Source organism: Vulpes vulpes, chromosome 10 (assembly GCF_048418805.1).
Source record: "Vulpes vulpes isolate BD-2025 chromosome 10, VulVul3, whole genome shotgun sequence".
NCBI lineage: Eukaryota > Metazoa > Chordata > Mammalia > Carnivora > Canidae > Vulpes > Vulpes vulpes.
This window is the reverse complement of record NC_132789.1, coordinates 34,071,324-34,098,290: the sequence shown is the minus strand read 5'-3', so window position 1 is coordinate 34,098,290 and position 26,967 is coordinate 34,071,324. Positions and strand designations below refer to the sequence as shown.

General features: G+C 40.8%; 1 protein-coding gene across 3 annotated transcripts in view; it reads left to right on the top strand.

Annotated features, from left to right (window-relative positions):
- Window positions 1-26,967, top strand: part of PRKG1 (protein kinase cGMP-dependent 1) — a 1,174,671-nt gene that overhangs the window by 1,126,149 nt on the left and 21,555 nt on the right. For all 3 annotated transcript variants that reach the window (XM_026014785.2, XM_026014784.2, XM_072723549.1), the window contains 3 exons: window positions 12,427-12,566; window positions 13,478-13,567; window positions 26,618-26,759. In XM_026014785.2, coding sequence (XP_025870570.1) covers window positions 12,427-12,566; window positions 13,478-13,567; window positions 26,618-26,759 — 372 coding nt within the window. The remainder of the gene's footprint in view (window positions 1-12,426; window positions 12,567-13,477; window positions 13,568-26,617; window positions 26,760-26,967) is intronic.

Genomic DNA, 26,967 nt, shown 5'->3' with positions numbered 1-26,967 from the left:
CCCCTGTGCTCCAGCCCCACGAGAGGACAGTGCTGGAGAGGGCAGGGTGGCAGCGAGTCGCAAGGACCCGCCTCACCCGGGTCTTAGGGCCGTAGTGGACCTAGAGCCCCAGCGTGGCATTTTGTCCAGCTGCTTGGCACCCGGAGTCACACGCAGGGGGGCCTGGAGGGCTGTGTCCACCAATAGAAAACGAAAGGTCATCAAGGAAGATAGTAGGTGCTAAATCCATGGTTTGCTCAGCAGAGTTTTGTTTCATCGTTACGAAAGGCGAATAGCTTAACTGCAAAGGGAAACCCCACCACGTAAGATGAAAACATTTGAGAGCTTCTTCACTGGCAGGCCACGGGGCAGTGAAACAGAATAGCTGTGGTCTGGCGGGGCACCACTGCCACGTGTACCCCCAGGGACGCACTGCAGAGGACACCTGCCGTAAGGGCCTCACTCACCCGGCCGAGCCAGGGCTCCGCACTCCTTGGAAACTCAGAAGTTCGTCTGGGTCAGACCCAGCCGTTTCCCTGGTCATTCTTCATTTTAGGTGCAATCTTCAAAAGAGTATAAGCTGATACAAATGATTTATTGTCAGAAAGAGCATTGACTTCTAAGGATGTTGCTCAGGTGGCCAATGACAATCCAGTTCAGTAGGCCCTAGAGGAGCCTAACAGGTGTGGTCACGACCTATCCTGCACCTCTTAAGATTGGCTTTGCTCCTTGTAACGTGTACTGAGAAATCACCTCTACTTTGACGTTAGGCTAATAAACGTGTATTAATTCATCTTGTTACTGTAGACTATAATTTATTCAATACACACTACAGATCATTACTTGCTTATGCATCTTTTGAAGTTACCAATTTTATAAACTGTCTACCGAAAAGGATATTTCTCACTAAAAGTATTGTACATCAGTGTCGTAAAGTAAAATGTCCTTTGCTCCTCCAAAACCATGTGTTATTCTAGAAAGATTGGTGTAAATCTGGAAGGTACTAGACATGTCTTTCCAAGGGTTACAATGGGGTGATAAAAGAGTGTATCCAAAAAGTTAACATTTTGGTCCCTCTTATGTTTTCTGGGACAATTTATGGGCACATCACATTCAGCAAAAATTTAGCAACTATAAAATCCCTCAATATTTTTTTTTTGTGGGATCAGAAAGAGCAGAGGTGATTCCTGCCCATAAGGAATTTCTGCCTCCCTGTAAATAAGAAAATAAGACTAACACACATGACAAAGAGCAAATGAAATCCTTTAGTGGTGTATTGACTTCTAAATTATGCAGACAGTTTCGCCTTTCAGAAAGAGGGAGACCATTTGGAGCTGATTGGGTCACAGAGGCCCCAAGGCGGCCCAGGAATCACGCCAGGTCCTAAGGAATAGGTTGGGATGTAAGTGAACAGCTGGGCAAGGCCATTCCAGGCAGAGGTTACAACACAGAGGGCCACATGTCTTCACAGGCCGCTGGAGCAAGTGGCCCACCGCCCAGGGGTGGTGTGGAGGAGCAGGGGGAAATGCCCTTAGCCCCCATCAGCCGGGGGTATCTCTGTTCTATTCCTAGAGGCGGTCAGACAGGAAAGCATTAGGCATCTGGGGGCATCAGATCAGGTGATGAAAGCATAAAACGTGGACTCTGCTCTCAACTTCCACCTGTGCAATAAAAGAATACACTGTAAGGTGACGGGACAGGCTATTTTTAGGAGGGGGAGCTGCTCCCCAAAATAAACATCATAATTTCGCTTCTGAATAAAGTAGTTTACTTTGGGCCAAGATGTAGTCCATATCCCTGAAAATTTCATGTAAACACTTTATTTTTATTTTTATTTTTTCATCTAAACACTTTAAAGGGAGCTCTCGTTCACAGGAAGGGAAATATGTTAGTAATGTTGAAAATAGCCATGGTCTTACACCATTTCGTCTTATCTTGTTTTGTGGGGGGAACAATATGAGGAAGCCATTCTGTAAGTGCCAGGGTGGCTCAGCAACTGTATACGTGTGATTTATTGCAAATTCATGCTGTGTCCCTCATCTTAATATCCCCGCTTGCCCCTGACCCATAAGGCAGGTTAGCTTGAACATGGAGCTCTGAGATCAGGAGCTTCCAAGGGCCACGTGGCTTGGCTCTGAGCCCCCTACGCCAGCCAGCTGCCTTGCAAGTTCCCAGCAAGAGCAGAGAGAGACCATCAGCCCCCAAAAGGAATCAAATAAATTCAACCAGGGGGAGCCACTGCGTGGCCATGGCCCGTCCCTGATTCCACATGGACAGAGTAGCTTAAATGTTTAATGTGACTGTTCAGCATGAGCAAAAAATACTGAATACTGGAACTGGCTCAACAGTGTTTGAAGTACATTTGTACTTCTACTAAAACTTATGAAAATTGAAATACAAAAACAGGGAAGCACAAGCTATTTAATATCAGGGTAAAGTTTCGGTATAACACATATCAAGACATTAAGAACCAATTATAAGCCATTTGATTAAAATTCTTCCCGTATGTAACAGAAACACCCCCCAAAGTTCTTTATGCCTTATGTCTCAAAAGCATGACGGGAACAGACACACTTTCATGAGTTACCCCGATCACATTTCAGGGAGCTGAATTTTGCAACAGAGGAGTCTCTGTTTCATTGCAACTCACTTCAAACCTTCGGAGAGTCAGTAAATGAAAGAAACTGAAGCATCAACATAGGAGTCAACTCCACCTACGTCAAATTTTAGTTTAGAAGTGTGCTTTAAGTATTAGAATAAGTAGAATTATGGGAAATATTTTAGTGATTTAGAAATATGTAAGCAAGTTTGACAACTGCTGAGTGTAGTATTTCTTTACGCATATGAATGAGATTGGGCATAGAAATCAAGTATCAGTTGGGACAAGAAAATATTTGATGATTTGATAATAAGAGAAAGTAATTTTTTTTTTTTGCCTATCCCCCCCCCCCAACCTCCCCTTGGCAACCTCCAGTTCATTCTATTTAAGAGGCTGTTTTGTTGTTGTTGTTGTTGTTATTTGTTTTGATTTTTTGGATTCCAAATAAAAGTCCATAATATGGAATTTATCTGTCAGACTTATCTCACTTAGCATAATATCCTGTAGGTCCATCCATGTTGTAGAAAATGGCACGATCTCATCCTTTTTTATCAGTCATGAAAAAAGACTAATATATTCCTCTGTGTGTGTGTGTGTGTGTGTGTACATACACATATACACACAACCACATCCTCTTTATCCATTCATCTACCAATGAACACAGGTTGCTTTCATATCTTGGCTATTAATAATGCTGCAGTAAACACAGAGGTGCATATATATCTTTTTAAATTAGTGTTTTTATTTACTCTGGGTAAATACTAGTAGAACTACTGGATCATATATTTCTAACATTATGAGGAAGCTCCATACTGTTTCCCACAGTGACTGTACCAATGTATATTCCTGCCAACAGTGCGTAAGAGTTCCTTTTTTTTCTACATCCTCATTAACAATATTGTTTCTGGTGTTTTGATTTTAGCCATTCTGACGGGTGTGAGGTGTTTAATAGGACACTGTTGTTTGGTACTTTGATAGTGATTTCAAACATCTTGTCGTGTGTCTATTGGCCGTTGTGGGTCTTCTTTTGAAAAATGTTTGACTCCTCTACCCATTTTTTTTTTAATTTTTATTTATTTATGATAGTCACAGAGAGTGAGAGAGAGAGGCAGAGACACAGGTAGAGGGAGAAGCAGGCTCCATGCACCGGGAGCCCGACGTGGGATTCGATCCCAGGTCTCCAGGATCGCGCCCTGGGCCAAAGGCAGGCGCCAAACCGCTGCGCCACCCAGGGATCCCATCTACCCATTTTTTAATTGGATTGTTCGGTTTTTGACGTTGAGTTGTAGAAGTTCTTTATGTATTTTAGATAGTAACCTTTTATCAGATGTGCCATTTGCAAGTATCTTCTCCCATTGAGTACATTACTTTTGTGTTTTGTTGATGGGCTCCTTTGTTGTACAAAAGCTGTTCCTTTTGGTGTGGTCCAATTGTTTATTTTTTATTGTTTCCCTTGCCTTAGGAGACATAGCTAAATAAATATTGTTTAGGATGATGTCAAAGAGCTTACTGTCTATGTTTTCTTTTAGGAGCTTTATGGCTCAGGTCTCACATTTAAGTCTTGAATCCATTATGAGTTTATTTTTGTGTATGATGTAAGAAAATGATCCACTTTCATGCTTTTACATGTGGCTGTCAGGTTTTCCCAACACCATTTGTTGAAGAGATGGTCATTTCCCCACTGTATACTTTAGCCTCCTTTGTGATAAATTTACCATAAATTCTGTTCCATTGATCTAGGTGTCTTTTTGTGTCAGTGATGAAGGAAAATGAAGTTTATTGTATCAATTTTAGTAATCACTACAAAGGGAAATAAGGTTTATTTTACACAGATACTATATGGAAGAGAAATGATATATTTAAATTGTACATTTCCAAAATGTAAACCATTTTGATTCAATATAGGTAGCCTTTTGAGTCAAAATGAATCAGTGCTAATTCCTTAATAAGAGAATCACAAGTATTCTTTGATTTGCAAGTGACTTCTATAAAATAGCCCAACCATTTGTTCATTTTGTACTTAAAAATAGAAACGTATGACGTTCTTTTCCTGATCTTCCTCCAAACTAAAAGTTAAATGTCTTTTTTGAAAACTATCTCCTCTATGAAAATAGTCTTACTTGGCGTCTGATCAGTTTGAATTTAATAATATAGACATTTCCTGCTACAGAACTGAATTTTAAGTCTGAAGGCAAGTTACAAAGCAAACGGAACTGGCATTTTTGACCAGGGGTTGAGGCGAACACGGGAAGGAAAACAAAGATAGGAAAAAAGAGACTTTCTCTTGATCGTCACTTGTGCAAATGACAGAGGAAAACGCAGATAAAATAAGCAATTTTTTTTTACTATGCTCCTCTGATCTGAATGGTACACATGAGCATTTACGTATATATAAACCACTTAGTGGTCATCTATGAAATAAGTTTTACACATAAAATCCTTACCATAAAATTGTGTAATGGTGCCATGCCTCTATTCCTCCTTTCTGAAAAGCTTTTAAATTCTGGCATCTGTTTAAACTCATCATCCATCCTTTGGATTCTCTGCGTCAGCTGGATCTGTGTCACACGGGCTGTGACAAGTCCCTCATGCTCTCCTCCCTTGTGCGTCCTTTGGAGCAAACCAGATGCCATGATTCATTCTTAAGTTTTGGACACTGACTAAGGAAAAGAGAACGTCTGATGTTATCAGGCAGTTCAGAGAGGAAGATGAGGGGTAAGACCATATGAGCAACTAGTGAGAAAAGTTTTAAGCACAGGGGATTTTTCTATCACGACCGTAGTAGTGTTTGCCGGAAATTGTCGTACTATTACACAGAGAAAAATAATTCTCATAGAAGGATTAGCATTTTTTTTTTTTTTTTTTTGGTTAGGAAACACTGAGGAATACAATCCAATGATAATGTATAGAATACAAGTTTTCTATGCACTTAAAACTTTTTGCTTCCTTTTTCTCCTGAATATATGAGCTCATGAGTTTGTCATGTCCAAGAAGTTATTTGAGTCACAGTGATAACATTGGTTTTCCCTCCTCTTTGAAAGAAAATCTTCTTAAATTCAGACAGATTTTCCTGTTCTTTTGTTTTCCTTAATTGGTTGGGACAACTAATTAAACAGATTTAATTATGATTTTTAAGAGTAAAATACTGTTTACAAGTACCCACTTTATTTTTTTTTTAAGATTTTATTTATCCATGAGAGACACAGCGAGACAGGAAGAGACACACACAGGCAGAGGGAGAAGCAGGCTCCCTGCGGGAGCCCAATGGTGGGACTAGATTCCAGGACCTCGGGATCATGACCTGAGCCAAAGGCAGATGCTCAACCACTGAGCCACCCAGGTGCCCCAATGGTTGAGATCTAAACACAAGTAGCCACATGTCAGAGTGCCCACTTTCAACCAGTGCCCTCCCCTGCATATTAGGGGCAGGGTGGGTTACTCTGCAAAGGAAGACAGCTGGGAGCATACAACCGAGCCAGGCTAGGAAGGATTCCTGAGGAAGGAGAAGAGAGGCACACATTCTTTCCTCCTCTCTCGCTTGCCTGTTTCCACACAACACGTATCTCCTATCTCTAGCTGACCCTACTACAAAATCATCATCATTATCTCAAGTTCACAGGAGCAGACTTAAGGTACTTTGTTTGACCAACTGGAAAAATAAAAAACTTCATTTCACTGTGAAATTTTCCATGGATCAGTTTCATGAAAACATTTTCATAATAAAGCCTAAGAGCTTAGACCTAGTAAATACAAGTTGCTGTAACTTACTCTGAGAGTTTTTTTGTTGAACAAAATAATATGGTAAGTCCTTTAAGAAGATGAATAGTGTGGTTCAGTCCAAACTTGAATACATTGCTATGCCATATACGACTTCTCAAGGTCTTTGCATTCATGGAATACTAACAGAGTTGTTCCCATTGAACTGGAATCCTTTGAGAGAACCAGACATTAATACATAGGTAGTACAATGTAAGGGAGACTTTAAAATTTATTTTCCATGAGCGTCATTGTGTTGTCTCTTCATAAAAGGGATATATGCTAACTGTGCAAAAGTTAAGCAATTCAAAAAAACAAAAAGAGGTAGGACTAAAAATTTCCCTAAGGGAAAACCATTATTAACATATGGGGGGGGGGGATCCCTGGGTGGCGCAGTGGTTGGGCGCTTGCCTTTGGCCCAGGGCGCGATCCTGGAGACCCGGGATCGGATCCCACGTCAGGCTCCCGGTGCATGGAGCCTGCTTCTCCCTCCTCCTGTGTCTCTGCTTCTCTCTCTCTCTCTCTCTCTCTCTCTCTGTATGACTATCATAAATAAATAAAAAAATAAAAAAAAAAAACATATGGGGGGGCAGCCTGGGTGGCTCAGAAGGTTAGCACCACCTTCAGCCCAGGGCCTGATCCTGGAGTCCTGGGATCGAATCCCATGTCAGGCTCCCTGCATGGAGCCTGCTTCTCCCTCTGCCTGTGTCTCTGCCTCTCTCTCTCTGTGTCTCACATGAATAAATAAATAAATAAAATCTTTAAAAATAAATTGGGAAACACATTTCTGATGGTCGCTTCCTAGATTTATTTTACATATAGATATACACATACACACATGTACATACAAATACTATTAATGGGATCATAAAATGTGTGCTGGCCTGTATCCTGTATCTTTATATATATATATTATATATATATTATATATATAAACTGTGTTTATATAATTAATATATAATATATATTAATTACATATAAATTAATTGGGGGTTATGTTTTTCCATAAAAATGAAGACTTAGAATTACACTTAAGTTTTTTGGGGACTCCCTGGGTGGCTCAGTGGTTCAGCGCCTGCCTTTGGCCCAGGGCGTGATCCTGGAATCCCGGGTTCGAGTCCACGTCGGGCTCCCGGCATGGAGCCTGCTTCTCCCTCCTCCTGTGTCTCTGCCTCTCTCTCTCTCTCTCTCTCTCTCTCTCTATCATTCATTCATTCATAAATAAATAAATAAATAAATAAATCTTAAAAAAAGAATTACACTTAAGTTTTTAATTACAGTTAGTTAACACACAGTGTAATGTTAGTTTTAGGTGTAAAATATAGTGATTCAACACTTCCATATGTCACTGGGTGCTCATCACGACAGGTGCGTTTCTATATCCTCCCCATCCCCTATTTCTGCCATCACCCCACCCACTTACTCTCTGGTGACCATCCGTTCTCTATAGTTGAGTCTGTTCCTTGCTTGGTCTCTCTCTCACTTTTTTCCCTTTACTAGGTCATCGTTTAAGCCCTTATTTTTCCAATCTTCTCTGCATGGACATTCAGATTGTTTCTGATGGCAAAATTTGGAAACATTCGGAGAGTTGGACATGGTTTATCAGGAGAAAAATTTTCAGAGAACTAACTTCAGTACAAGAGACCATGTTTGTTGAATTACCTCCACCAGTAGTCCTCAGGCTCCCTGACTTCCTGGTTAAGAGCCCAGATCCTGGGAGTCTTGTCTCATTCTAGCTTAAAATGGAAGTGGAGATTCTAAGGGCTATACTCTAAGGAACTAGACAGGTCTTTACAGAAGGCAACTGGTTCCAGACAGTGGGACTGTCTGCACTCGAGCAAAGACAAAACAGAAAGCCTCTGCAGATGAGCTATTTGGCTCTGGAAACTTCTTATAATTAATACTTACCAAATTGGCAACTAATAAGGCTGACTCAGAGTAATTTCCATAGTTTTTATATACCTCTTTGGGAGCAGCCACCTGCCACCTACCAGCTGTTAGCACCGTCTTCCTCTTCCCACATCTACCCTTTGAATTCCACAAGAAGCAGCCATCACTCAGGTACCCATGATCCCTGAGAATCCACTGAGGTCCCTAGGAAATGGGACAGCGAGGCTCTGGCAGGTGCAGCATTGGTGAAGCTTCAATGTAATAGTGCACACTTCAGCTTTTCTCACAGAGGCTCTCCGAGTTAGCTTGTTACATTCAACCCTCATTTGTAAAGCATCAGTCACTGTGCTGGCAGTTTGTTTTATATTCAGCTGAAGGGAAGCAGCTAGAAATAACTTGGGCCAACAAGACTTAAGGATGAACCTGGTTCTCCACTTGACAGCTCTGTGGCTTTGGGCAAGATATGACCTCTCTGGTAGTCCTCATTTAGCTGCTCTGAAAACTGAGGATGACCGTAGTACCTCAAAGGGTTGCATAGAAGATTAAGGGAGAAAACTCATTTTTTACACAGTTCCCAACATTTAAAAAAAATTTTTTAAACATTTTATTTATTCATAGAGACACAGAGGCAGAGACACAGGCAGAGGAAGAAGCAGGCTCCATGCAGGAAGCCTGACGTGGGTCTCGATCCCAGGACTCCAGGATCACACCCTGGGCTGAAGGCAGCGCTAAACCGCTGAGCCACCCGGGCTGCCCAGTTCCCAACACTTAATACGAGCTTTATTAATGTTAGCTGTTATTGTCAGTGGTGATGAAGTCTTAGTAAAAACACAACAAATGGCAAGTCCTTTAAGAAGATGAATAGTGTGGTTCAGTCCAAATTTGACTACATTGTTATGCCAAATACAACTTCTCAAGGTCCTCCTACCCCTAAGAGTTGATGTCGGGACTAAAGATAATGTACATGGATGCGCCCAGCATGAGATGTGTTCCACAGAGGTCAAGTCCCTTTTCTCTCCGATGTTCCCAAGAGCTTTGTTTTTTTCCCTGCATAGATTCTCCCTAATAGACAGTTCAAAACTATTGAAGAACTAGCAAAGGATGTCAAGGATTTACCTAATATCCTAACTACAGTGAAATAAACATCTGGGTATGGGTAGAACAGTGATGAGCTGGTTATAACAGCAATGGCCAATATATACGGAATTGGGGGATGTGTTCATTGGAGGAGAACTCAGAACTCAAACGTAGCATTGTTTAGGGGATGGCTTGGTCTTGAAAGATAATTGACCCCAAGAGCTTGTTGGCAGCCAACTGGACGTTGTTCTAGAGGTGATTTTATTAACCTAGTAGGCTCTGTGGTTGGAAATGTCACATTTTAGTCATCGAGGAAATGGCTGGGTTAAGAAAACATCTTGTAAAAATACAAATGAAAACTGGAGGCTGAAGCACATAGGTATGTGACCGTGTGTGTTGCCTGTGCGCTGTTGACACGTAGAAATAGTTTCTGCCCTTCCGTGTGTAATTAGGGCACTTTGAGACAAAGGAACAAGACCAAACACTACAGGCTTGTCCTTGTAGTTTCCCTTGTTTTTCTCCTGTTTGGTGAAGAGATACACAGTGTGGAGCTGAGACACCAGCTCCGCTGTGGCTTAGCCGGTGATGAATCGTCCTGGTTGGCTGCATTCTTTCTTAGATTTGCAGTCAACAGTACTTAATATGCATTTACTCTGTGTCAGGGACTCTGGATAAGAAGATCCCCCATCGCAGGTTGCTGATAGGCCAGTGAGAGGAGACAGGAACTACACAAGCATGAAAAATATGGAGTTCATTGGCTGGTGATAAGAGCTATAGTGAGCAATCGAGCAGGGAGGGTAGAAGAGGGTGGTTACTCTTGCACGGAGGCTGGTGTGAGGACACGCTCTTTAGGAAACATTTGAGCAGGGAACTGAGAGGGTGACTTCTGGGAATATGTGTGGGGAAATCTTTGGTCAGAAAAGCAAGAGCACATAGACCGAGGAACGTCCTAGGTGCGTTCCAGGAACAGCAAGGGGCCAGGGTGACCCCAGCAGAGTGGGTTAGGGGGTCGCTGGGGCCCAAATGGTGTAGGACCTCGTGGCCCCTGTGACAACTTTGTCTTTACTGTGGGTGAGATGGGAAGCCACTGGAGTGTTTCAGGCAGAGGATTGAAGATCTGGCTTCATTTAGCAGACACCTGATGTACGCTATCTCGTCGAGTCAGCTGGCTGGGGTGGGCCTGCAGCAGAGAGACCACTGGTGATCTCCCACTTCTGGCACTTTCTCGCTTACAGTTACAATAACTCCATACAGTGTTATCTTCAGTAAGAACTGAGGCTCAGAGCAGAGAAGCAGCTAAGCAGAGTCAGGGTTCGGGTTCAGACCCGTGACCCCCAAAGGCAGAGCTCTTTGCTCCCATCCTGTGTACAACACACGTCACCATCATGGTGAAGATGAATGGCTAAGTTTTCCATTAGGGGTGTAAACTACACCAGGGCCTGAAGTCATCACACAGAGGCTCTGAAGAGAAAATGATTTCATGCCTTCTCTGAGGTTTAGTACTCTGAACACAGCTCCTTTTTCATGCTGCCCCTCCAGATTTCTTTTACAAGTGGGTGTTCATGTTTTGTGTTTTACTGTGAACTACAACTGAGTACATTTGAATCACACTAATCTGTCAGCTGAAAGAGTTTCACAGACGAGTGGAGGGCCCTTGGCTGCCTAAGGCCTATTGGAATATGCATTCTTCTCTCTACCCCATCACACCTATAGACGGGGCCCATTTCTGTGAAGTGTCCTTGTGGTCTCCACGCGCCACATGAATGTCCTCTTGGGCCCAATTCAGTCTAGACGTGCGTGTATGAACAAGACACCAGAATTTCGCTGCCCTGCAGATGAAGCAGTAAACAATTCACAACTCTGGGTGACAGTGATACTTGGGCTGAACAGCAGAAACAGCTTGTTGTGTCATTTCCCCAAGGCTTTCATTAGTTCCAAATAATGCAGGCTGGAACATTCTGTTCATCGCTCAATGGCACTGGAGAACTTTTATATTACCATTAAGTGATGAGCCACATCATCAAGATCTCTTAATTTCCTTGCAAGTCACCTTGTGGAGGGGCACCTGGGGGTCTCAGTTGGTTAAGCATCTGGCTCTTGGTTTCGGCTCAGGTCATGATCTCAGGGTGGTGAGATCAAGCTCTGTGTCCGGCTCCTCATATCCTCCTCCCTCTGCTAACCCCCCCATTGCTTGTCCTCTCTCTAATAAAAATCAAATCTTTTTAAAAAATTGTTTATAAAACAGTGAACCACAGACCCATGGCCTGAGGAATGGCATTCAAAGAACCCGAGGCACTGGGAGCCGTGTGGGGCTGCACCAGTGGCGTGGAGGCAGCAGGGACATCCCAGCTGAGCTTCCCAGTTAGTACAACTAAGCGGTCAGATTTGAAGTCAGACAAGATTAAAGCCATCATGCATATTCGAGAAGAAAGTTTTCAAAATCTCTTGAAAAAAATCTTGTTAAAATATTTATATCTAGATAGATATGTGTCTATGTACATATTATATATACTATATATATATACTATATATAAAAATTGTATATATAATTATATATAAAATTTTTTAGAGGAAGGGCAAGACTAGGAGATACAGAGAGAAGAACCAACAGTACCCACTTCTGCAGTCTCGGCAGACAGTCCTGTGTCCCTGAATTTTACACCTGTGGGAATGTCTGCGGGCTCGGACCATGGAGGAAGAGTGTAACGGTCCAGAGGGTCCTCCCCTCACCACACTCACTTGAAGGGAAATTGGAAAATTTCATTTCTATGCTTTTTGGATGGCAGGGGAGAAACTACCAAATATGCTCAAACACATTGTGTGCTATGAAGTGACGTAACACAGCGAGAATCCCATGCACTTGCCCTCTTCCAAGCCCAGTGGGCACAGAACTCACTGAGAATCTAGTTCAGTGGATCTGGCCCCGTGGAAGAAGAGTGGACAATAGTTGTGGACCTGGATTTATACCTGGCTCCAGCAAGGATGTGCCCTGGGAGTCAGGGGGCACTGGGGGGATCCCTGGTGTGCTCCGAGCCCAGGGCAATTTGAGGATAAGAAATCACCCTGTTATATTAACACTATGGGCTGTTTCTCACTTATTCTCTTTTCTCACTTATTCTCTTCAGGTCCAGTTGAAAAGTGAAGAATCCAAAACCTTTGCTATGAAGATTCTCAAGAAACGCCACATCGTGGACACAAGACAGCAGGAGCACATCCGCTCCGAGAAGCAGATCATGCAGGGGGCGCATTCCGACTTCATAGTGAGGTAAAGGCCTGGCCCGGGGCTGACTTTCCCACTCCGGGTGGGTGGCAGGTCAGCCACAAAACCACCGCCTCCCATGTTCCCCATTATACATCTCATTCAACCAGGAAACAGATTTTTAAATCTGATTTTAGGAAAGTTTTGTTAGACTTAAACTTCGGGGGGGGGGGGGTTGTTTTTGTATTATTATTATTATTTTTAAGAGAATCAGATTCTGTGAAAAGCACATGGTTTTCCCAAAGATCTTTCTGTTTCTAACATCCCATGCTGATGCTCTCTGTGACCCTATATAGACTTCTTTTGCAGCTTGAAGGACAAAATACAAAAATTAGATTATTTGAATACTAATATGTACATTTTTAAAATTTTGAAGATTAAAAAAATGAAATGACTATTCCATCTCCATATTTTGAGAACGTTAACGAGGAGATAACGAGGAGTTTTCATAAACAAAACAAAGCCTGTTCTAGTTAATTTGTCAGTGGCACTTAAAAACAGGGCACAAGGTGAACTTAGGTGAACAGCACGAGAATTTCATTCATGTCTGTATTTGTAAAGTGTACCTATTTTATAACCATGTATACTGCATGTTTATGACCACTAAATAGGGCTGAAGAGTCCATGTGTTAAAAATCAGCTAAACTGAGACAGGAGGAGCCCCAAGAAGCCATCTTGGTCCATAATCATTTGGATTAATCCATTCATTGCCAAGGACAGCCCAGCCCCCACCCTATACACATCTTGGTCAGGAGCTTGTTGCCTCCTATTCCCTATTTGCAAACAGACATTTCTCCTTTTAATGACATTTCAAGCTTAGAAAACCAAGCATAAGACTGTAATCTGAGCACCTAAAACACATTCTTTTCAAAGACAACCACATTTCTAACCTTTGTTTTCTTGTTTGCAATCCACAGATTGTACAGAACGTTTAAGGACAGCAAATATTTGTACATGTTGATGGAAGTGTGCCTAGGTGGAGAGCTCTGGACCATTCTCAGGGATCGGTAGGAGTTTTAAGAAATTTCTATCATTTCATTAAAAATGTAGTTGACTGTGCTAGTAAGAAGAGTCAATTTTAAAGTCTAAAAATCATATTTATATGTTACATATTTATATTTATACATATATATATTTCAGAAAATAAGTAAATATGGGATACAACCCATTGTACACATATGCCTTAGTAAACATGAAGCTCGCTCTGTTTCAGATTTGTAACCAATGATAAAGGCTTAGTCCAGCGTGGAAATGGGACCTAGCAAGGTATATAACCAGGTCATCTTTTTAACTTGAATCCCAGAGTCAGTTGCCTAGAAGTCAATTTGTTGCTGTGACACGAAGGGAATAATGTTATAGCTGCTATTGGGATTAATGATCAGTTTAATTGCCTTTCCGGACACTGGGAATTTTTTCCCCCGATTCACTTTTTCTCCAGCTTTACATTGCTCTTTGGTTTCAAAATTAGCAAGTCAGCCATCTTTTTCAGGCTTCTGCTGATCTCAGAAAAACAATGAATCTCCTTATAAGCAGTATTCCGTGTAAACAATCTAATTCAGATTTACTTATGTTTGCCCTTTCAGGGCAAGTAAAGTTGGTCTAATCAGAGCTTGTTCCTCTTATTAATACCGCTAGCAAACTAGAAATGGAGTCTATAAAATGCCCTAGGAGATCATTACCAATCCTAAATGTGTACTTAAAAAAAATAAAAGGCAATTTTCTTTTCCTGTGAATGATCATTTTCTAGAAGGCATCCTTCTCCCTCTGAACACCTTTTGACATATTTGTTTTTCATATTTGTCAGTCTCACTCATGTCCTCCTTCAGAAACTCTGTTACAGACTGCCCTGTTGTTCCCAGACAGCCTTCCTGGTTTTTTGACAACCTGTTAGTCTTAGATATCCCAGAATAGAACCGGTGGCTCTTTAGATGGGATAACTTATGAAGTCTCATCCCTCCTAGTGTTCTCATGGTAACTCCATGTCTTTGGAAACATTGACATTTTTCAGGTCCTAGCCCTGTTTCCTTCCTTGTGTATGTCAAGTGGATTTCTTTTTACTTATTCTGTCCTGATGATATTGCTGTTGTGTTTCACTCCTTAAATTTGAGGTCAACGAGTATATAAGGAATGCATCATGTTGGCATTCGGAAAGCAGAGTGAACATCTGTACTAAGCTATTATAGTGCATCATTACATTATTTCTGGTAATATTTGAGCACAGATTCTATGCCAGGCATTGTACTGGAAGTTGGAGATACAGTGATAAAAGAGACGTGGTCCCCTTCTCATAATTTACAGTCTGCGTCAAGTGAACCCTCTGACTTGTGAGCTAATGTCTGCTTCATCCTAACATAACTCTACTATATTATTTTTGAACTGACCTTTCAATCCACTAATTTACTTGAAATATCTTCCCTGATTTGTTCTAATTAGAAGATTTACAGGTGGAAGTAAGCATGAAAGCAATAATAAGCCACATAGGCAGAGGAACTATTTTGAGCTTCTGTGAATCAGGCAGCAACACAAGTCAATCTGAAATTCACATATGAGGCATCAAATGTCAATTTAGGTTTTGAAAGAAAATATTATTTCATATTTCTCCCTACCTAACTTGGTTTGCATTTTCTTGGCTCATAAGTGCCAGCCAAGCCTTCCGAGTGAGATGCATTTTGATCTGGCAAGGCAGCTTAATTTGCTATTAAAAAGTGGTTTACTTTGGAGGAGTAGATGGAGGCAAAATATCAGTGGGTGGTCCTTTTTCTACATCCACCAGGATGCTTTTTGATTGGTTCAATTTCCTTCCCTTTTATCATTCTTGGGTTTGGGATACCCAATTGGTGAGTCCCTGCAATGAGCTTGCTACTATGAGAAAAGCTGGAGGTAAGATAGCTGCTTGTTCCTTCCCAAAGGTTGAGGAGGGATGAGGCCTCAAAATTAAAAGCAATAAAACTATTATATATGCATGTAGCACTTTATTTCTTTTACTCTTTTATTTCCCCTTCTTCAAAAACTTGCTCAGATCGGGGACACAGTTTTGGAGATCTAGGCTCCAATGAATATGGCCCCTGACCAGCTTTCTAACTATTTGTTTGAGGCTGAAAGTCCCAAAGGTTAATTTATAGGAACAACAACAAAAAATGCCAAGAAGAAAAAGGAAAATAATGATGCTATTTGTCACAGTGTAGTTGAAAATATCCGTAGTTAAAACAAATCATATTCAACTCATTCAGTTTTCTTCTTGCATCCCAGGAAAGCAGCAGTAGGGAAGCTATTCTGAAAGGATAAAGGAAATGTATCTGGGTTGGTTTTAAGAAGGGCTTGTGTGACTATTCTTTACTGACACGGTAATACATCTAAGCCTTAGGGATTTAGTGTAGGAAGTCTCTGATAGCAACAGATCTCCTCCCTCACCTAGTAAGTGAGATGACCATCTCCTGCCTCTGTCTTTTTTCTCATTGGCACAGAAAAGGAATGCAGAGCAGTTTTCCTGCTGTTGTCAAAAAGTAAGAATTAAAATCCTAAAAAAAATTAAAATGATACCATCTATATAAAACAGAATTGGAGGACTATTAAATATTTATCTTTGAGATACAACACCCCTGAAATGTTAATTGTTGCACTTATTTCCCTTATTTATTCTTTATTAGCTATCGTGTTTTGTCTCCTAGTTTGTGACTCTTTGTTTTCCGCCAATTCTGTTCCATTATTTGGGGTAGATAGGTACACGTTATATTTTATTCACCTTTCCTCCATAACACTTAAAGAATTGGCAATCCCTACAACTTTTTAAACAATGTAAGTGGTTAATATGATAACTACATAATATATATGCTTATAATAGTTTACACATATTAGCATTTACATATTATGTATTAATATTGGTATTTAATATATAGTAATCTAATGAAATTTACTTAAAAATTTTTAAATTTTCCTAATGAATATCTTAATTATTTTAGATACCATAATTTTCAAATTATGCATATTCCATTTCTAGTCATGTGTCTTCCTGGATATGTTTTATAACCACCAAGTAACTTAAATCTCCATTCCCTTCGATTCTAACTATATTGTGGAGGGTAATTATTTAAATTCCATCTGAGAGGACAAAATGGATGGTGTAGATCAAAAGTATTTCAAGGGGCCAGGAAGATAGGAGAATCAGAAGATCCTGAACTTGTTCAATCCCAAAGATATACCAAGATAACATCTATATTTGTATAACTAACTCTCAAAATACTCTGAAGACTGTCAGGACAAACCTTCCACAGTTAATCATAGAGAAGATTCCACACTGAAAAGGGTAGGAGGTGTGGAGACACAGTTGGGAACCAAGTCTCCTGTGCAATTAATCACAGTTGGGAGGGACACCGCATGCACAGAGAAGCAGGAGGATCAGACCCTGAATTAGGCACCCCCAGCACCGGAGACCCACACTGGGAAAATGAGTACCCATGCTATTTGGCTTTGAAAACCAGTGATGCTTAACTTGGCAAGTGTTTAAAATCAGCTGGGCTTAAGTCCAGGTACTTTAGACATCAGTGGGCTTACCTCCAAAGAGCCTGAGGGCAACAGAAAAGTAAGTCCCTGCCTTTAAAGACTCAGCATAATAAATAAACTGCCAAGACAGCACAGAAACAGCAATTTGAAAAGTGCCTGGAATACGCGTGAAGGACATTTATTTACGGAGTGTGCACTGGAGTGGCAGGGATCTTCGGGAGACTTCTCCAGGGAAAAAGTGCTGGCAGGCACCAGCCTAGAGAGCCAGACACTTTGGGAGCTCATGTTAACCCTCTCCACTTACCTGGCTGGCACTGTAAGCCCCACTCCCACATTCCCCTCCAGACCCATCTCATTCAACCTGCTTAGCAGCCAGCCCTCCAAAGTAACTCCTGCTCTGGGGAGAAGGGAGGATAACCATACACCCCAACACACCACATTTCCCATAGTCAGGCCTTTCAGCTGCCAGCACAGGAAAAAAGGCCTGCCCTTTGGTGCACCCACAGCTGTGGCAGAAAGAGTAAGTCTGGACAGCTCCCCTGACTACTGACTCTGCCAACCTACAAGCCTGTGGCAACCACAGACAGGCCCCCTCAACAGCAACAGCACAGGGACAAGACCTTGCCCAGGGCACCCACAGAGGGCAAAGTAGGCCATTGCAGATGACTGGACTTAAGGCAGATGCAGCTCAGACACAACAGTAGAGCACACACAGCCCACACAGGCGCCACCCCTGAGGCATCTGGTTCAAGTGACCAGGGGGCGTTGCGCTCTGGGCACTACAGGAATCTTCTTTTTTTTTTTAATTTTTATTTATTTATGATAGTCACAGAGAGATAGAGAGAGAGGCAGAGACACAGGCAGAGGGAGAAGCAGGCTCCATGCACCGGGAGCCCGACGTGGGACTCGATCCCGGGTCTCCAGGATCGCGCCCTGGACCAAAGGCAGGCGCCAAACCGCTGCGCCACCCAGGGATCCCCACTACAGGAATCTTCTATACTAGGTCACTACTTTCAAGACCAGGAGCCATCACTGACCTACCTGATACATACATACAAACAAATGTGGAGAGTTAAACAAAATGAGGAAACAGAGGAGTATATCCCAAATGAAAGTAGGTTATTCACTTACAAAGCCAGTAAGGAGGTTAAAACAATACTTTCTCTTTTTAATTAATTAATGAAATTATTGTACCTACAAAAATCAGTCAAGGGATACACAAAAAAGATGGAAAATAAGACATATTCATAAAATGTGGAGGGGGAGTAAAACCTTAGTGCTTTTAGAATGTGTTCAAATCTAAGAGACCATCAACTTAATATAGCCTGCCATACACAGAAGTTACCTATGAACCTAGTCAGAACCTAGAGTAGGTTCACAAAAAAAATAAAGCCAAAGGAATCTAAGCATAACACTAATGAAAGCCATTAAACCACGAGGTAATAGAGTAAGAGAAAAAAAGGGGGGGACAGAGAGGAACTGTAAAAATAGCTGGAAAACAAATAAAATGGCAATAAGTGTATACCTATCAATTATGACATTTTATTTATTTTTCCTAGTGATGACTTTAAATAGACTCAATGCTCCAATGAAATGACATAGTATGATGGGATGGGAAAAAAAATAAAGCTCCAGCTATATGCCACCTACAAGAGACTCATCTCAGACATAGACACATACAGACTACAGTAAAGTGATAGAAAAACAGTCACCATATAAATGGAAGCAGGAAAAAAAATGCCAGGGTAGCAATACTCTAAAAAAAAAATAGACTTTAAACTAAATACTATATCAAGAGACAAAGAAAGGTACCACATAATGATAAAGGGACCAAACTGACAAGTATATGACAATTATAAATATCTATGCATCCAACAGAGGAGCACTTAAATATGTAATACAATAGTTGTAGGGGACATTAACACCCCATTTATATCAATGGATAAATCAGACAAAATCAACAAGGAAACAGTGGCTTTGAATTACATATTAGACCAGATAGACATAATAGGTATATATAGAACATTCGATCCAGAAACACAATATCCACTCTTTTCAAAAGTACATAGAACATTCTTCAAGATTGATCCTATTAGGCCACAAAACAACTCTCAGTAAATTGCAACAGACTGAAATATCAAGCATCTTTTCTGACCACAATGATATGAAAATAAAAATCAATTGCAAGAAAAAATCTGGGAAGAATACAGATATATGATGCTAAACAACATGCTATTAAACAATGAACGATTCAACCAAGAAATCAAAAGAAAATTTAAAAATATATGGGAGACAAATGGAAATGAAAACACAGTAGTCCAAAATCTTTGGGCGGGGGGCAGCAAAAGTACTATCAAGAGGGAAGTTTATAGCAATACAGGTGTATCTCAAGAGACAAAAATATCAAATAATCTGAACTTGTACCTAAAGGAGAAAACAGCAAACAGAACCCAAACCCAGTGGAAGGAATGAAATAATAAAGATTAGAGCAGAAATAAATAGATACTAAAGAAAAATAGAACAGATTTATGGAACTAAGAGCTTTTCCTCAAAGATCAGGAACAAGACAGTGCCCACTCTCACCACTTTTACTCAACATAGCACTGGAAGTCCTAGCCACAGCTATCAGACAACAAAAAAGAATAAAAGGCATACAGGTTGGTTAGGAAGAAGTTAAACTTTCACTATTTGCAGGTGACATGATACTATGCATAGGAAACTTAAAAAAACACCAAAAAAAAAAAAAAACATTAGAATTGATAAATTAATCCAGAAATTTTGCAGGAGACAAAATTAATATGCAGAAATCTGTTATATTTCTAAACCTAATAATAAATGAGGAGAGAGAGAAATTAAGACAACAATCCCATTTATAATTACACCAAAAAGAATAAAATACCTAGGAATAAATTTAACCCAAGAGGTGAAAGACCTGCACTCTGAAACTTTATAAAACATTGATAAAAAAAATTGAAGGGGATACAAACAAATGGAAAAATATTGTGGATTGGAAGAATGTTGTTAAAATGTCCATAGTACAGATTCATTGCAATCTATCAAAGTACCATTAATGTTTTCCTCAGGACTAGAATAATCTTAAAATTTATATGGAACCATAAAAAGTCCCCAAATAGCCAAAGCAATCCTAAGACAGAAGAACCAGGCTGGAGATATCAGAATCCCAGATTTTCAGATATACTACACAAAGCTATATACAGTAATTAATTGTATTGGCATAGATCAATAGAACAGAATAGAGGGTCAGAAATAAACTGACATTTTCATGGTTAATTAATATACAATGAAGGCAAAAAATATACAATGGAGAAAAAGCAATCTCTTCAACAAATACTGCTGGGAGAACTGGACAGCTACCCTCAAAAGAATGAAACTGGACCAGTTTCTTACACAATACGCAAAAATAGGCTCAAACTCAAAATGGACTGAAGACCTAAATGTGAGACCTGAACCCATAAAACTCCTAAAAGAAAACACAGGCAGTAATCTCTTTGACATCATCCATAGCAACATTTTTCTAGATATATCTTCTCAGGCAAGGTAAGCAAAAACAAACTATTGGGACTACACCAAAATAAAGAGGCTCTGCCCAGCAAAGGTAACCATCAACAAAATGAGAGGGCAACCTAGTGAATAAGAGAAGATATTTGCAAATGCCATATTCAACAAAGTGTTAATATTCCAAAAAAATCCAGTTAAAGGATGAGCAGAGGACCTGAATGTGCGTTTTTCCAGAGAAGACATAAAGTGGCCAACAGACACATGAAAAGATGCTCAACATCACTTATCATCAGGGACATGCCAATAAAACCACCATGAGATATCATCTACCACCTGTCAAAACAGCTGAAATCAACAACAACAAGAAACAACAGGTGTGGGCAAGGATGCCGAGAAAAAGGCACCCTCGTGCACCATTGGTGGGAAAGCAAACTGATGCAGCCACTGTCGGGAAGGAGGATGGGAGTTCCTCAAAAAATTAAAAATAGAATTACCCTACCATCCAGTAACGCCACTCCTGGGTATTTACCCAAAGGAAAAAAAAACACACTCATGTGAAAGGATACACGCACCCCTGGTTTTACCGCAGCATGATTTACAGTAGCCAACATGGAAGCAGCCCAAGTGTCCAACAACAGATGAACAGATAATGAAGACATGGTGTGTAAATACGATGGACCATTACTCAGCCATAAAAAAGAATGGAATCTTGCCATTTGCAGTGACATGGATGGAGCTAGAGGGTGTTATGCTGAGATAAGTCAGAGAAAGACAAATACTATATGATTTCGATTAAATGTGGAATCCTGAAAATATAACAAAGGAACAAATGTACTTAAATATAGAGAACTAACTAGTGGTTGCCAGAGGGGAGGTGGGGGGGATGGGTAAAACAGATAAAGGGGATTAAGAAATATGAACTTCTAGTTGTAAGATTCAGTCACAGAGATGAAAAGTACAGCATTGGGAATATAGTCAGCAATACTGAGGTGACGTTTGGTGACAGACGTTGCCTACACCAACTGTGGTGATCGCCGAGTGATGTACAGAGTTAAGGAATCATTATGTTGGACATCTGAAGTTGACACTGCGTTTTAATTACACTTCGACAACCCCAAGAATCAAAGTATCTCAAGGAAATTAGTCTATTTTCCTACTAATTTGGCCTCCCTACCTTTACAAGTGGCAGTTAACCCTCACGGTGGCAACACACTCAAGGGGGATACTCACTGCTGATTGGGGTTAGTAGGCAAGGATGAGAGGGACCGTCTCCTTCTGGAAGAGAGGATTTGTCTTTGTTACTTTCTGTTATTTCAGGACACCGTTTGTGATGAGTTGATTAACCATTGTGATTAGGTTGAAAGCTGGGTCTATCCATAAGCATACGTAATCTCCTAATTCTCCCAAATTGTTATCTACTGTCATCTAGCTAAAATAAAACTACCACGTGTTCCCAAAGAAGGTCCAAAGCCCTATTCCGTACGTGGTTTCATTGAAATGACATGTCAAGGCGTAATTTATTATTTTGAAGAGCTATTTAGGGCAGTGATTTATTTATTTAAGCAACTTTCTGTTGATAAAAAACAAGCTTTCGTTTTGGTTTTAGATCAAATATTTGTTGTCATTTTCGATTCTAATAGTAATTTTTTTTATTTTGAGTTGTCATTTTCTATTCTAATAGTAATTTTTTAATTTTGAATCACCCTAATGCTATGCTTTGTGACTGCTTCTCAGAAGTGTAAACCTACACATTACCCACATCAAAGGTTTTGTGATGAAGCTGTATTGCTGATAAATATTTTGTAGGCCCATGTTGATTTGTCATATAACATGGAAACAGATTTGAGATAGCATTTTCATTTAATTTTTAAAAATCAGTTACAAATATGCTTATATAGCAGAGGGACTCAAAATAGATTTTTAAAGGAAAACCAGCTCTCTAGAACCTTCCAAATTCCAAAATTGCTGAGAATCAGAGAAATCTTGAAACAGAGCTGTAAAGAACTGAAGACCCAAAGGTGAACGTTGGTGGTCAGTTTACTTTATTTTTTTTTGTCGGTTTACTTTATGATGAAAATTAGCAAGTGATAATCATTTTTGTGCCTTTGTGAGAAACAGAAAATGAAAACAGAGATTAGCAGGAGACCCTTCAGAGCTGACCCAGAGCAGTTAGCCTGGACCCTGAAAAATAGCAATACACCCCAAAGACAGTGTTAATTAGGTATTGCAGACCCCTCATTCCCATCCCCAGAAGACTTCAGACCTGCCTATGTCATTCAGTTTTCCTAGATTAAGACACAGCAGCTAAAAAAGACTTTTTTTTTTTTTTTGTGCTCAATTAGAATGGCTCGTATTTATCAGGTTGTGTGCCAGGCACTGATTCTAAATATACACATCAATTATTTATATCCCTACAACAATCCAATGAGAGTGTTTCTATTCCTAGCCCCATTTTGCACCAGAGAAGGTGGAGACGGGGAAGGTATAGTTAGTTGCTCAAAATTAAACAAGCGAGGGCAGCCCCGGTGGCCCAGCGGTTTAGCGCCGCCTGCAGACCAGGGCCTGATCCTGGAGACCCTGGATGGAGCCCCACGTCAGGCTCTCTGCATGGAGCCTGCTTCTCCCTCTGCCTGTGTCTCTGCCTCTCTCTCTCTCTCTCTCTGCATCTCTATGAATAAATAAATAAAGTCTTTAAAAAAATAAAAAATAAAAAAATAAACAAGCGAAACCCACATTTGAACCCAAGATTTCCTGTTTAGGGTGCATATTCCTCACTCAGAGCCTCCTCCAATGAATCTGAGTTTGCATTAGGATTTTTTTCATCTCCCCTGCTAATGACTGACTTAGAATATAATTAGGACCCTTCAGCAGAGATTTGATGAGAAGCTGATCTCTCAGAAGTGTTTGCTTTCCTGACAATATTTACAGTTCGTTGGTTTGGTTCATTAACAAGTGAATATTAGGGAAAACAGAGCTTTGTTGCCTGGAATCACCACTTCAGAAATAATCTCTGACGGTAACCAAGAATTTGTAGGCTTTCAAAAAGGCCCACAGAAATCACAGTGAGACAGGCCTGGTACAAGGAAGCAATTAATTTCCTTGTTAAAACAAAACATGTAGGGGATCCCTGGGTGGCGCAGTGGTTTAGCGCCTGCCTTGGGCCCAGGGCACGATCCTGGAGACTCGGGATCGAATCCCACGTCGGGCTCCCGGTGCATGGAGCCTGCTTCTCCCTCTGCCTGTGTCTCTGCCCCTCTCTCTCTCTCTCTCCCTCTCTCTCTCTCTCTCTGACTATCATAAATAAAGGGAAAAAAAAACCATGTAGAGTGAAATAGGACAGAGCTGTGTTCCATGTACGGTCCTGTTTTGTTTGGGCTCTGCCACGGCTTTGCACAACTCTCCAGGGACAGAGGACTGGAGTCCTATGTGGCCTCAGTAGAGTTCCAGCTGTGTGAATTCTCTGCACGTGGATGCTTACTGTTTACTACAAGTGATCTCTCCAATTGATAGAAAGATGGTGCTCCAGATGGGCAAGCGTGCGTACCTCAGGGCAAAGAAGAAAGAACCTCCACGGCGCTACTCCAACCCCCTACTCAACACACAGAATTATCCAGTGTTGGGGATCCCTGGGTGGCGCAGCGGTTTGGCGCCTGCCTTTGGCCCAGGGCGCGATCCTGGAGACCCGGGATCGAATCCCACATCGGGCTCCTGGTGCATGGAGCCTGCTTCTCCCTCCGCCTGTGTCTCTGCCTCTCTCTCTCTCTCTCTGTGACTATCATAAATAAATAAATAAAAATTAAAAAAAAAAAAAAAAGAATTATCCAGTGTTCCCTCGGCAAAGGTAGTTCCCAGTCAGAAGAGAACCGCAGCATACGGTGTGTCGTTCCTTCTCAAAGAAGCTTTATCTCGTCCTTATAAGTTTGCAATCCTTCCATTCAGACATTGAAGAGAAACCCTAGAATCTTCTTAACTATAGTTAAGATTCTAGTTATCTGTAAGAGTAGATATCTTCCTGCCTTGAATTGTATTTCAAAAGGAAGATGTTTCTTTGGGAAGAGCAAAATATTTCAGTGACAACACCAGGGACATTAGAGTTTGAAAGGAAGAACATTCTGGAAGAAACTAGTATTTGGGGTTTTTTTTGTTTGTTTTTTGTTTTTGTTTTTTTAATAATAAATTTATTTTTTTTTCATTATGTGAAATTTTGATTTCTTTTTTTTTTTACAGTTTTTTTTATAAATTAATTTTTATTGGTGTTCAATTTACCAATATACAGAAAAACACCCAGTGCGACGGCACTGAGGCGGACACTTGACGGGATGAGCACTGGGTGTTTTTCTAATAAATTTATTTTTTATTGGTGTTCAATTTGCCAACATACAGAATAACACCCAGTGCTCATCCCGTAAAGTGCCCCCCTCAGTGCCCGCCACCCAGTCACCCCCACCCCTCACCCTCCCCTTCCACCACCCTTAGTTCGTTTCCCAGAGTTAGGAGTCTTTACGTTCTGTCTCCCTTTCTGATATTTCCTACCCATTTCTTCTCCCTTCCCTTCTATTCCCTTTCACTATTATTTATATTCCCCAAATGAATGAGACCATATAATGTTTGTCCTTCTCCAACTGACTTACTTCACTCAGCATAATACCCTCCAGGTCCATCCACGTTGAGGCAAATGGTGGGTATTTGTCATTTCTAATGGCTGAGGAATATTCCATTGTATACATAGACCACATCTTCTTTATCCATCATCTTTCGATGGACACTGAGGCTCCTTCCACAGTTTGGCTATTGTGGACATTGCTGCTAGAAACATCGGGGTGCAGGTGTCCTGGTGAAACTAGTATTGAAAAAAAGAAAAACCTGAAAGGTCCTGCTTTGGCCTTGGGTTCACTGCTCCATTTTGTAAAAAATACCAGTCATGTTCTACTTCCCAGTGTCTTTGCCTCTACTACTCGATATTAAAAAAAAAAAAAAAAAAAAAAAAAAAGCAAAAGTCACCAAAATGCAAACCAGCATTAGGGACTCTAATGGAAGCAAGCTCGGGCCACCTTCAGTTGTGGGGCTACCTGCGACGGCCGGTGTGCTTCTCTCTTGCGTTACATCGCAGCCTCCTCTGGACAGATGTTCACACAAATGTTCCTGAACCATCATGAAATGAAAAAGGGAAATATAGTTTATCTTTTTAAAGAATTTCATGGAAAAAAAATGTTAAAGTACAAAGTTTCTGGTATAGAAACAAGGAGCTAACCTTAGGTATCAGTGTTTTTGTTTTTTTGGGTTTTTTCTCCCTTTATCGTTATTTCATTAAATAAAGAGAGGGAAAGACAGAGAACATGGACTTTTTTGCTAAACATCAGAATCAAGTTTACAAATCTATATTCCCGTCCAAGTACCTTTTTCCTTCTACTTCTTTCTTCACCCCATCTTTTTCTTAATAAGAAGGCACTAGTGAGGGAGGTAGGTATTATTTCTCTTGCTGGCGAAAGTTTCAAAAAATAGAATATTGAGCTTGCGATAGATGATTTAGTCATAGCATCACACCTCATTTCCAAAGTGGTTCTTTGAAAACATTTCTTATTCATGTTCTCATGAAGTGTACCAGAATTACTTAGATTCAGAAACAAGCCCTCAAGAATAAATAGGACTGAACCTCTAAACTTCTCGTTTCCAAAATAAGCCTCTAAGATAGGACTTGTCTCCTCCCGACCACCACTGTAGCTGTGCCTGGTTGGAGGACAGGGGGCTGCCAGGGGGAAGCCACCGCGTTCACAGAAGGAGGGGGGTGTGGTTGAGCTTGTGTGCGGTGCTTGCAAGTTAGGGTTAACTATCCCATTCGTAAGGGCAAAAAATTACTTGACTTGATCCTCTAGGTGCTTCTGAAAACCCAAGGCAGCGGCAATTATATGACATTTGGCCATAGGCTATTGGTCTCTGGGGTCACACTTTGGCACAGGAATGTCATGACATGAGAAAACATAAATAAAATCGTATCAGAAAGACTAATGTCTTACACATTTCTGTTCTCCGTATCTCAGAGGTTCATTTGAAGATTCTACGACCAGATTCTACACAGCATGCGTGGTGGAGGCGTTCGCCTATCTGCATTCCAAAGGAATCATTTACAGGGACCTCAAGCCAGAGAATCTCATCCTGGATCACAGAGGCTACACCAAGCTGGTCAGTGCACCCTACACACCCGCAGTGGATTCCCTGCAGTTTTAAAATAGGCCTTCATCAAGCGTGTTCGTTGAAATCTCCATGTCCTTTTGTAAATGCTGTAACTTTTCCTAAAATCAGACTTTCGTGTTACTCTTTGCATCCAACTGTTCTTTGAAATGATGCATCAAACTATCCTTTCAAATGTCTTATGTTTCCTAAGACATTA